The sequence below is a fragment of the Amphibalanus amphitrite genome, unplaced genomic scaffold, assembly GCF_019059575.1.
Source record: "Amphibalanus amphitrite isolate SeventyFive unplaced genomic scaffold, NRLGWU_Aamphi_draft 000821F_arrow, whole genome shotgun sequence".
Classification (NCBI taxonomy): Eukaryota; Metazoa; Arthropoda; class Thecostraca; order Balanomorpha; family Balanidae; genus Amphibalanus; species Amphibalanus amphitrite.
Genome location: NW_024882315.1, coordinates 88,877 through 100,798, shown reverse-complemented (window position 1 = coordinate 100,798; position 11,922 = coordinate 88,877). Strand labels below are relative to the sequence as shown.

The 11,922-nt window shown below is 50.2% G+C and overlaps 1 protein-coding gene across 5 annotated transcripts; it reads left to right on the top strand.

Moving 5' to 3' along the window:
- Positions 1–713: 713 nt before the first annotated feature.
- LOC122366636 (NADH dehydrogenase [ubiquinone] 1 beta subcomplex subunit 11, mitochondrial-like) lies at positions 714–11,879 on the top strand. Of its 5 annotated transcripts, none has more exons than XM_043339117.1 (4): positions 714–1,030; positions 10,530–10,745; positions 11,115–11,248; positions 11,550–11,879. In XM_043339117.1, exons 1-4 carry the CDS (start codon positions 1,007–1,009, stop codon positions 11,698–11,700), a joined length of 525 nt encoding a protein of 174 aa, XP_043195052.1. In that variant the 5' UTR covers positions 714–1,006; the 3' UTR covers positions 11,701–11,879. The 5 variants fall into 5 exon arrangements, with proteins under 5 accessions (XP_043195052.1, XP_043195055.1, XP_043195056.1 ...); XM_043339120.1 differs by having other exon boundaries at positions 736–744; XM_043339121.1 differs by having other exon boundaries at positions 968–1,023.
- Positions 11,880–11,922: the final 43 nt, after the last annotated feature.

Genomic DNA, 11,922 nt, shown 5'->3' with positions numbered 1-11,922 from the left:
TTTTTAACATGGGTTTTGAACTGGAATAGCAGTTCCGTAGCCTGGGCTGAGACGAGCATAAATCAGGAGCTTTTACAGCCCAACGATCACCCTAGGCAAAGATATTCTATTTCTCGTCCCGAAAAAGGTGTCGATGTGTGCCTTGCATATATTCGCATCCAGTATGAAAAGAGCATGGGTACCGAAAATTCTTCAGAAACTAGAGAAATTATCTACGAGAACTCTAGAGAAATTCTCGTACTGATCAATAGACGCGTTTACATAGGGTTTGTTGCAAGCTTATATCTCCGTCCGTGATGTTGCAAAAGATGCCAATGGTGCTGAACAATTTACAAAATGATCCCCTCTAAATATTTGAAGACCACTGCATCGAAATTATCGCCAAATTAACGAGCTAGAGCCTCGTCAAATATGCTATGTAAACCGGGTTCATAAGGACATTCAGCAGCAGCAGATCGCCCAAATGCCGGTGGCCGCGATAATTTCTCTAGTTTCTGAAGAATTTTCGGGACCCATGCTCTTTTCATACTGGATCGCCTGTGCCTTACAGAAACTGAAAAGTTCTTCCTATATCAAAATATAGAAAATAATCTTTTGTTATAAATAGGTTTTATTTTCTTTGCTGATCATTTTGAACATAAAAAAATCATAAATCCATTGCAAAAAAAATAATTTCGTGAAAGTGAACTATTTCCTTTAATCGATAAATTCGTAGAACTCTACGGCTAATCACGCCAATCTACGGTTGTGTTTTCGTCAACCTTATTTTATGCTTATTTTTCTTCTAAAAAAAATGATAATCGAAATTTATACTTCCATACTGATCATTGAACATTGAAAACTATTTTTTTTCGTAACAAATTTATACAATCATACTTAAGTTATGCTAAAGTAACAACTTTGAGGGTCCTCTATTTTGTTTCCTATTTTGGTCAGCTGTTCACACTCGTTTTCTTCTTTGCGACTTCACGACCTAGCCCTTTCGAGTCGTCCTCTGACGGTGCGGATGGTCTCTCTGGATTGGTCTCTGGTTTGTATATTTACATATTTTTGGGTAGTTTGCGTGTGTTTCCGATTCCATGTTTCTGTGCAGTGTTGAGTGATAAGTTTGGCATGGAGATCAATGCATTCTATGACTTCATCTAATCCTTTACGCTAGGCCATTGTGGCAGGCAGGAAAAGTACCAAGGTAATGGTGCTAGACTTGAGCTGAATTTGAGCCCTAGGCTAGGTTCAGTGGCACAGCTGGGGGGGGGGGGGGGTGAAAGGGGTGAGCAAGATTCCTTTACTACTCAGGTTGGTTCACTAGGGAAATAAAGGCGCCGTGGTGACGTCATCAGAGGAAATCCTTCACATTCAAATGAAGGGGTGATTTGAATTGCTGATTTTGGCTCGATATAGGCCTACTTTTTTAGTTTCAGTCCCATTTATCGTAATGAGGCCAATTCATTGTTACATTGGTACATCTTTTGATGACATATAAGCCTTGATTTTTTCTCCAGCTCGCCCGAAAGATGATGAAATTTGCATGCATGCCTATGGGTGAAGGGAGATTCTGCCGCCGTGGTGACGTCACGGTAAAGGGATTCTGGAGCTCGTGAACGGGGGCTGGGGGTGAGATCTCATCCCGTCTCTTATCATAGGGGCCCACCGTCGATTCGAACTGTAACGTAATGCAGCCTGACAATTTTTATCATAATGTCAAGGTCCATCATAGGACTGAAAAACAGTTTGTAAGGGGCCCGCCTATTAGAAGAAGAAAGCGCTCGTGGGCCGTGACGGGTACCGAGTAAAAGACGTGTGATTTGAGCCGAGTCAAAGAGCTAACCTTGATTTGTGTACACGCTGGCGAGGAATGATCGAGAAGGTCGGCGTTCTGGTTGTTCAACGCCCCGTGGCGTTGCTGAGGATATTGGGTTTTTGTTGTGTGGCCGGCCGGAGATCGTGTGAATACGACGGAAAATACCAAGATAACGAGTGTTTTTATTTACACGTCGCTACGGAAGAGTAAGCGAGCTCTTACATCAGCGGTGGGATACTGATACGACGCCCTGAAGGACTGAAAATCGGGTGATGTCCCTGAATGGCGGCGAAAGCGGCGCAACGCTATCAGAGAAAATCAAGATGGAACCGGGAGCTAGTGGGAATGCGGAATGGAGGCCACCGGTGTTCTGCAAGAATACCGAGGACATTCAGAGATATTTTCGTATATTCAAACGAGTGGCAAGGGCTAACGGCTGGTCTGAGGCCAGACAGCTGTCGGTCTTACCGGCGCTGTTCACGGGGGAGGCAGAATGGGTGGCAGAGGAACTGGAGTCTGCAGCACCTACCTCAGTCGAACAGGCCGAGCAGCTGGCTGTGAGGCTGCTGTGCCCTAAAGAAAAGCGAAAGGTGAGGTTGCATCAGTTTTATGAAGCCAGGCTGAGTGAGAAGGATGAACCTCGTGAGTTTGTTCAACGGCTTCGTGAGTCGCTGAAGGCAGGGATGCCAGACCTGAATCAAGAAGGTCAGGAAGAGCTGTTGATGGAACACTTACCCCGAGTGGTACCGTCAAGGTGGCAGCTAAAATTGTTGGATTGTGATGCAAGCGATGTGGAAGGGTTGGTCAGGCGGCTGGAACGCATGAAGACTGTGGAGCAGTTGCATCATGATATGACGAAGAAGCATGATGATGCTAGCCAGGTGAGGCTGGTACAGAGGACAAAGCGCTGCTTCAACTGTGGCCGCCAGGGCCACCTCCGAGCTCAGTGTTTCCGGGGACCCAGGGTTCCCAGTGCACCAGCTCCTCCAGCAGCGATGTCTGCAGGTCCTGGTGCCACTGCACCGGCTTCTGCACCGCAGACCAGGATGACTGGAACCGGTGATCGCCAGCCAGCTGTTGGTGGTCTTCGCTGCTTCACCTGTGGAGGGGTAGGCCACTTCCAAAGGGAGTGCCCCAGTCGCAGAGAGGTAAGGAAGCTGAGCACCAACAGGGAGTCTGAGGTTAAAGTCAGAGTCACAATTGGAGGAATGTCCAGTGTGGGTGTTCTGGATACGGGTAGCGCTGTGAGTCTTCTGAGTGAAGAAGAGGTTCAGGAGCTAGGCCTTGACATGCACCAAAAGGATGATATCCAGTGTGTTGCTGCCAATGGGACTACTGTACAAGTATGTGGTCTGGTGGATGCTCCGATTGTTGTTGGGAAAGCTAGTGTCGAGCACACGTTTCATGTTGCTAGGAACCTGGCTGACCCGTTGCTTCTGGGCATGGACATACTGAGGAAGCTGGACATTGTGATTCACTGTGGGTCTGGCGAACTAAGTGTGGATGGAGAGAGACTGGACTTGTGTCGTCCTGAGGATGTCATCACCAGGCACCAGTTGTCCTGCCCACCACTGTCGGAAAGCTTTTTCAGCATTCGGAGGGTAGCAATGGCTGAGCCCCAGCTGTTCGAACCTGTCCAACTGAATGACCTTGAGATAGCTTCATCACTGTTCCTGCCCTGTCAAGGTGTGCCAGTGCGCTTGGTGAACCGGACAGATGAAGAGATTCTCATTCCGGCAGGGACTATACTCGGACACAGAGAGGAGCTGAAGACAGCAGAGCTGGTGATGCCCGAAGTTGCAGGAAATCAAGCTGCTGAGTCTGTCCAAGAGCCCAGGTCGTCTGAGCAAGAGACGCTCCAAGCTCGCAGAGGCCAGCTGGAATCTGGGAGTTCAGCTGGTGTTCCAAGTGTTACCCTGGAAGAGGAAGTTAGCAGCGCAGCGGGTACCTATCGGTTGCCAGAGGTCGGGCATGTGCCGGAGCCCTACCAGTCGCAGCTCCAGCAGATGCTAGTGGAGTACAGGGATGTTTTCTCACAGTCGAATGAAGACATCGGACGGTACGTCGGTGACAAGGTCATGAGCATTGACACGGGAGATGCGAAGCCCATCTGTCAGCGTGCGTATCGCACTCCGTTCCATGTGCGAGACAAGATGAAGGACAAGTTGGAAAGAATGCTACAGCAGGGTGTGGTCGTGGAGTCCCATTCGCCTTGGGCGAGCCCCGTCGTGCTCGTAAAGAAGAAAAATGGAGACCTGCGCTTCTGCTGTGATTTTCGGGCGGTGAACACGGTGGTAAAGCATGATGCGTACCCTTTACCCCGTATTGAAGATCTCTTGGAAGCCACTTCTGGGTCCAGGTACTTCTCCATTCTGGACCAGACCTCTGCGTACTGGGCGATCCCACTGGACCAGAGCTCCCAAGAGAAGACAGCATTCATCACAGAGTATGGCCTGTACCAATGGACGAGACAACCATTCGGTCTTAAAACCAGTCCTGCCTCCTTTCAGAGAATCATGGAGGATGTGTTGGGTGAGCAGCTGCAGAAGCAAGCAGTTGTTTACCTGGATGATGTGATCCTGTTCACTGATGACCTGACCAGTCATCTGAAGTACCTGAAGGAGACACTGGACAAGTACCGAAGCCACGGGCTGAAGTTGAATCCCCAAAAGTGCCTGATCGCAAAGACTGAGGTCGACTTCTTGGGACATCGTGTGAGCTGTGAGGGAATCCGACCATCCGCTGCCAAGCTGGAAGCACTCGACAGCTGGCCCACTCCGAGGACCAGTAAGGAGTTGCGAACGTTTCTGGGCTTCGCTGGCTACTATCATCGCTTTGTTCCAGGGTTCTTTCAGAAGGCAGCACCTCTCACTGACCTTTTGCAGAAGGACAAGGACTTCAACTGGAGTGAGGAGTGCGACAGGAACTTCAAGCAGCTGAAGGAGGATCTGCAGTCGTACCCGGTGCTCCAGTGTCCTCGGATTGAAGAGGAGTTCACACTCACGACTGATGCTAGCCTGACCGGCTGGGGAGCTGAGTTACGCCAACCTGCGGGAGTGATAGCATTTGCTTCAGGCAAATGGAACTCAGCCGAGTCAAACCGAAGTGTCACGGAAAGGGAGTTAACTGCAGTAGTGAAGGCCGTCACGAAGTTCAGACATTACCTACTGGGAAAGCACTTCACTCTGAGAACGGATCACGAGGCAATCAAATACCTTCAGCGCTCGAGAGTACCGTCGGGACGGCTGTTTCGCTGGCTGGAACTTCTCCAGGACTACGACTTCGCCGTGGAACATGTTCCAGGACGAGTGATTCCACACGTCGACGCGCTCTCGCGGCGTCCGTCCGAAGGAGCTCGGACCGAGCGACCGGCTTCACAACTACGACCAACGGCCCCTGAGTTCAAGCCGAAGAGTCAACAAGAACGAGAAGAGAAAGAAATCGAGGGAAAACGAACGGAGGAACCTGCTGGTGCTCAAGCAAGCCGAGCTGTGATCAGAGAGACCAGGATCCTGGATGATGAAGAACTCTCTCTAGCTGAGGAAGTTGGAAGAGATCCAGTGCTGAGTCTGCTGAAAAGTGCATTGCAAGGCAAGTCAATCGATCCGGAGGCGCTGACTTCCGACCAGCGAAAGGAACTGGAGTTCTATCAGAGAATGGATGGCCTCATGCTGAAGCAGGGAGTGATCTGGCGGAAGACATCGGAGTCTATGGATCCACAGATGTTGGTGCCTGAGAAGTTGCGCGCCAGGGTTTTGTACTTAGCCCACGACACGCCTTTGGCAGCACACGGAGGTGTCAAGAGAACATTGGGAAGAGTGAGCAAACGCCACTACTGGTATCGTATCAGGCAAGACGTCCACGACAAAGTACAGGCATGTCCTTCCTGTCTGGCGGTGAAGGCGAAGACATGCAAGACCAAAGATGGACGAGGGACGGTGCCCGTGGTGGGAGAACCTCTGACGCAGTGGGCAGCTGATATCCTCGAACTACCAGCAACGAACGAAGGCTACAAGTATGTGCTGGTCGTTACGGATTATTTTTCCAAATGGGCGGAAACGTTTGCATTGAAAAACCAGACAGCAGAAGCGGTAGCGGAATGCCTTCTCCGAGTGATCTGCCGTTTCGGTGTGATGAGCTCCATACTGACTGATCAAGGTCGCAACTTTGAGAGTAGCCTGGTCAGCGCGCTGTGTAAGCTACTCGGAGTACGCAAGCTGAGGACCTCGATCTACCACCCTGCTTGCAACGGACAAGTCGAGAGATTCAACCGTTCTCTGGTGGAGAGTCTGAGACATTTCTGCCAAGCGAATGGCTCGGACTGGGTTCGATGGCTACCGTTGGTTACTTTCGCGTACAACTCGGGTGTCCATGCTGTGACTGGATTGTCTCCATGGGAACTGGTGTTCGGCAGGGAGGCTCGGACACCGGTTTGTGTCGAATTCGAGGAAGAAGTCAAGAGCCTGTCACATCGGGAGCACCTGAGTCGACTGAAAGAGAGGCTGAAACAACTCCGAGAAGGGACGCTGCTGAAGATCGAGGAGGACCGATCGAAGAGAACCGAGACGAGTGAGATGAATTTCCAAGTGGGAAACCAGGTCTACTGCAGGAATTTCACGGCGGCTAAGGGCAAGAAAGGGAAGTTGCAACCGCGGTTTGAAGGACCGTATCGGGTGGTCGATGCGAGACCCCCAGACTACCTCATTCGGAAGGGGAGACGAAGGCGTTTGGTTCACGGCTGTCACTTGAAGCCAGTGAGAGGGCGCTTCGCTTCTCTGGCGTTCGACTGTGGCATGGCTGGAGAAAACAGCCCTGCGGAGGCAGCATTCACGGGAGAAGCGCTGTCGCTCTGTTCAGAGGACGAGTCAGAGGAGGTGCTGCAGACTGGTCGGGAGTCTGCAGCTGCCGTTGGGAGAACGCCTACAGACAGGGACGCAACATGTGGTACCGATACGTTCGGGTACTCGAGCCGGGGGACGGAACACGGTAGCAGACCACGGTGTGCGGTGGAGGACCGCCACCAGGTACCAGGTTCCGGGCGCCAGGCGGCGGAGGACCGCCGACGGAATGCTGATCCAGTGGATATCGGACGTCAGTCGGCGGCGGAGGGCCGTCGGCAGGACCCCAGCACGGACGAACCTGAGGCTGCAGCGACTCAGAGCCGGGGACAAGAGGGCGCTGCTGTTCCTGAAAGTGCAGTGACTGAGGGCCGTGGACAAGAGGGCGCTGCTGTTCCTGAAAGCGCAGCGACGGAGGACCGTCTACGGGAGGAAGCTGGTGTGCCAGAGAGCGTGGCGGAGGAGGACCGCCGGCAGGACTCGAGCACGGACGATCCTGAGAGTGCTGTGGTGGATGGCCGTGAGCAGGAGGACGGTTCTGCTCGTGAAAGTCGAGGGACGACGGAGACCGGGCTGCGGGACGCAGCCGGTGCTCATGCTGACCCAGAGGCGTACGGGTATACGCGTCGTGGTCGTCCGTTACGACTGCCCGCTAGATATCGCGAGTAGTGCGGCAGTGCTAGAGCCCTAGTGAAGTGCAAGTCGTTGTGCTGAAAACCGATTTAATGTTTGAGTCTGTGAAGTTTATCGTTTTCAGTTCATTTGGTATTGCGATTCGGGGAGTTCGAGTCGGCATAGTGTGTTTGTGCGCGTACTTTGAAGCTGCTGCTGTGAAGGGTTTGATCTGTGTTTGAGCCGTGCATAGTGTATGTAGCGTGATGACTGATGTTATCAGGTCCTTGAGACAGGGGGAGTGTAAGGGGCCCGCCTATTAGAAGAAGAAAGCGCTCGTGGGCCGTGACGGGTACCGAGTAAAAGACGTGTGATTTGAGCCGAGTCAAAGAGCTAACCTTGATTTGTGTACACGCTGGCGAGGAATGATCGAGAAGGTCGGCGTTCTGGTTGTTGCCCCGTGGCGTTGCTGAGGATATTGGGTTTTTGTTGTGTGGCCGGCCGGAGATCGTGTGAATACGACGGAAAATACCAAGATAACGAGTGTTTTTATTTACACGTCGCTACGGAAGAGTAAGCGAGCTCTTACAAGTTTTTAGGCCTGATAGCCCCCTTAAGGATTTATAGTCCCATTATATGACTCAAGAGGGTACATCCAAGGCCTGATTGAGCTAATCCAAGGCCTACTTAAAAGGGCCCATTTATGGCATGAGAGGGCCATTTCAGGACTGAGAGGGCCCATTTGGCATTACTAGAGCAGACGTCACACGAAGGTTTTCCAACCAAAGAGAGGCGCCATACCTGGTGGTGCTCCTTTCTATGAAAACCTAAACAAACCTAACCTAACCTGACCTAACCTACAACCTACCTACAACCTACAACCTACAAACCTACAAATCTACCCTACAACCTACAAACCTACAGCGCCTCTCTTGGTTGGAAAACTTTCGTGTGACGTCTGCTCTAATGTCGCCCATTTTAGGTCTGTGAGGGTCCTTTTCAGGCATGAAGGGGCCATTTGAAGCTTGAGAGGGCCCATTTCAGGCCCAGGCCCTACAGGGCCTGCTTGAGGCCTGAGAGGGGCCATTTCAGGCATGAGAGGGGCCCATTTCAGGCCTGAAGGGGTCCATTTCAGGCCCTAGAGGGCATGTTTGAGGTCTGAGAGGGCCCATTTCAGGCCTGAGAGGGGCCCATTTCAGGCCTAAGGGGGCCCATTTCAGGTCTGAGGGGGCCCATTTCAAGCTTGAGACAGCCCATTTCATGCCCTAGAGGGCCCATTTGAGGCCAGAGAGGGCCTGTTTGAGGCCAGAGAGGGGCCCATTTCAGGCATAAGAGGCACCATTTCAGACCTGAGAGGGCCCAATTATGGTATAAGGCCCGAGGGGGCCCTTTTTCATCATGGTAGGGACCATTTACAAGCTGAGAGGGCCCATTTCTGGTCTAAGATGGCCAATGTCAGGCCTGAGAGGGCCCATCCATTTCAGGCCCTAGAGGACCTATTTGAGGCCTGAGAGGGTCCACTTCAGGCCTGAGAGGGGCCCATTTCAGGTCTGAGAGGGCCCAGTTCAGACTTGAGAAGGCTCATCCCAGGAATGAAAGGATCATCCTATGTGCGGGAGGGTCCGTACTCCGTGCCTGGTCTGGGTCTGAGAGGGCATATCTCAATCCTGATTGAGCCGATGTCATGCCTGATATAGGTCAACTCACCACATGTATATTATTGTATATTGATGGCCCAGTACACGTCTAATGGGCCCATCTTGAGACTCAAGCCTACCCCAGGCGTGAGGGGGCCCATAGAGGTTTTTATTCCTGTGGTGTCCAGATTGAGTTAACCTAAACACATATCCTAGGTCATATCACATAGCATTAACCTGATAACGCATGTTAACGCCATAGGGTCAACGAGGGGTCAACTGAGGTCATGTTGTTGACCCCTTGTGACCTCAGGTCACATGCAGAAACTTACTTTTGAGCAGTCCTGTCGCTCAGAATCTTGATCTGTACCTCCATTTGTTAGAATGGTTCTTCATACACTGAACACATATGGTCATGGAAATGGCTGGGGGCCGGTTTTTCCAGTGACTCAATCTGGACGTCACAGTAAACCGATAAAATGCACTAAAATAGTACCTTCCGAACGGAAATTGAATGCTCTTCAAGGAACTGGGCTCAGAATTTGGATAGGGTCCTAAGTTTTTCCTCTATTTTGAAATGAAATTGAAAAAAAATGTCAATTTTTTTTTTTTACAAAATTTCAACATTTTCTTACTTTAACATAGATTTATGACGTTATTTTACACGCAAATATGCAAAACCGGATATCATTCGAAAGCTTGTGGCATAGGAAAGGCGATGAAAGTTACCACGAGTCGATTACTCAATTACACCGGACACGGTGGGCCAAAAACCGAATTTCGGGGCCAAAAATCGAAAATCGTCTCTGAAAACCGGAAAAGCATTTTCAGATCAAAACAAATGCCCATTTCGGTTATAATGACACCCAATGAGTTTAAAAAAAAATCGGTCGTTACTCAGGAACAAAATGACTGTTGCATAGTGTTATTAGAAAAATTCACAATTATTAATTTTTCAAATAAATTTTTCAGTACGTATTTGACATCGTACACCAATATAAATAGCACCATCATGATCCTGAGCTCAAACTGCATCCAATAGACACCTTTTTTGTTAAACATTTTCAACTTCAAAATTTGACCTTTTTTGACCTGAAAGTGACCTGACCTAAGCTAAATTCGACTCAAAATGACCTCGAATGACACAGACGACATCAAATTCGAAATATATGGCCTAAATGGACCATAAAATATGTGTCACATGACCGACGCATGATATAATATTTCCATGACCTGTGATGACCTGACGGCTGACCCTGACCTGAAAATCAAAGTACAAGTTTGGTACCCTCAGGGTATCTAGAGCATCTGTTCACGAGTGTGTAAACCAACAATGAGCCTGATCTGACTTGTAAGACGGCGGCCAGAGCCCAAAATGTGAACAAGCCAAAATGCTAATAATTTTTACTTTGACCTGACCTGTGACGTCATCGGTGACCTCGAGGTCAATTAAATTAGGTTTCGTTCGACAGTTTTTCGGGGGCTATCAGACTTCGTTTGAATTTTGACGATCGGCCCAGTAGTTTCGGAGGTAGGAGGGGGGGGGGGGGGCTATGAAGAGCCCCCTCCCCGTAGGGCGTGTTATACGCAGACCCCAGTGGGGCTCAGGTTAATGTTTCATATTTTATCTTTTTGTTTCAGATCATCATGGCTTCTCTGTGGAGGGTTTCCAGCAACCTATTGTCTAGGTTAGGTGGCAAACAAGCATTGGCCACAAGCATCAGATGTGTTTCTACTTCTACTGACAAGAAGGACATCATTGATGCAAATGTGACAACAGGACCGATTCAGGAGCCTCACAGAGTAACCTTGAGCCCTGAGGCTAAGCAAAAGCTCAGGGGAGAGGTCAAAACTGATGTAAGTAGAGCTCTGCACAGGTGTTGTGATACAGGAAAGGCTGGTCTGAGATAAATTAGCTCTTGATCTATCTTGTAAGGTTAGGTAGGTACTAGGTAGCTAAGCTCCAGTATTTACTGTGTACGATTACTGCCCCCCCCCCCCCCCCCAGATATAAGTGCAAGGCTGTGTTTGCCAACTGTGCAGAGTTATTTTGACAATTTCATAGTAATTGAATGACCATTCGCATTGACACTGTGATATAATTTTCAAACTGCTGGTGCCAAAATATTGCATTTTCATTATTTCACGTGGATTAGTGGTATGCCATCAGCTATACTTGCTGTTTGTTGTGTGTTGCTGATGTCAATGGTTGATCTTTCTGTGCAGCAATGGCAGAGCTTTGGATGGAGCATTGAGAGTGAAGCAGAAGACAGGAGGCTGATGCACTATGTGTTCTTCTGCACCGTCAGCTGTGGAATCGTCCTGGGCAGCCTGATTTGGGCATACCTACCAGACGCCAGGTGACAAAATGACGCCCCCATATAAGCCATTCTTCTCACTACCTATTCCATCGCACACCTGCATTTCAGAGGGTTTCAATGATGATCAGCCACCAACCATTGGGTATGATTATACTCTTCACTCAGTTCCCACCGACTTTGCCACATATAGCACAAAATTGGGCATGGCATCCAAGCAACCCTCTTTTGTGTGGTAGTGTCGCTCACTATTCAACGCCGATGTCGTTACCAGTGGTTTAAACTGAAGTACCCTGTGTAACCTAACCCCCAGCTGACGAACCTTCCTGCGCTCGTGTGACAGGGGTTTGGACTGGGCGCACCGGGAGGCGTACCTGCAGCTGCACCTGCGCGAGTCTGAGGGCCGGCCACTGCTCGACCCCAACCTGATCGACCCGGCGCTCATCGAGCTCCCCTCGGACGAGGAGCTCGGCGACACCAAGATCATCATCTAGACGGCGCCGCTGGTGCGGTGTCATGTATATAGCGCAGAGTGGTGTGGAACCAGGACTGGGAGGGCGCCAGACGGGTGTCCTCCAAATACACAACGGTAGTGTGTCAACCCCGGGTGGGCGGCGGAGAAATCGGCGCAATCATGTGAGGGTAAAACGCTGCAAATAAACCTGTCCCCGTACTGCCTGCGGTCTGTCTTCGTCTCACAAATACGGATACAAAAA

What these genes read in the sequence shown, in the direction of transcription:
- LOC122366636 (XM_043339117.1), top strand. Translation starts at nt 1,007, where the DNA reads ATGGTCTCTCTGGATTGGTCTCTG. An exon ending in GGGGAGAGGTCAAAACTGAT is followed by an intron (nt 10,746 to 11,114) that starts GTAAGTAGAGCT and finishes CTTTCTGTGCAG; the next exon opens with CAATGGCAGAGCTTTGGATG. An exon ending in GCATACCTACCAGACGCCAG is followed by an intron (nt 11,249 to 11,549) that starts GTGACAAAATGA and finishes CTCGTGTGACAG; the next exon opens with GGGTTTGGACTGGGCGCACC.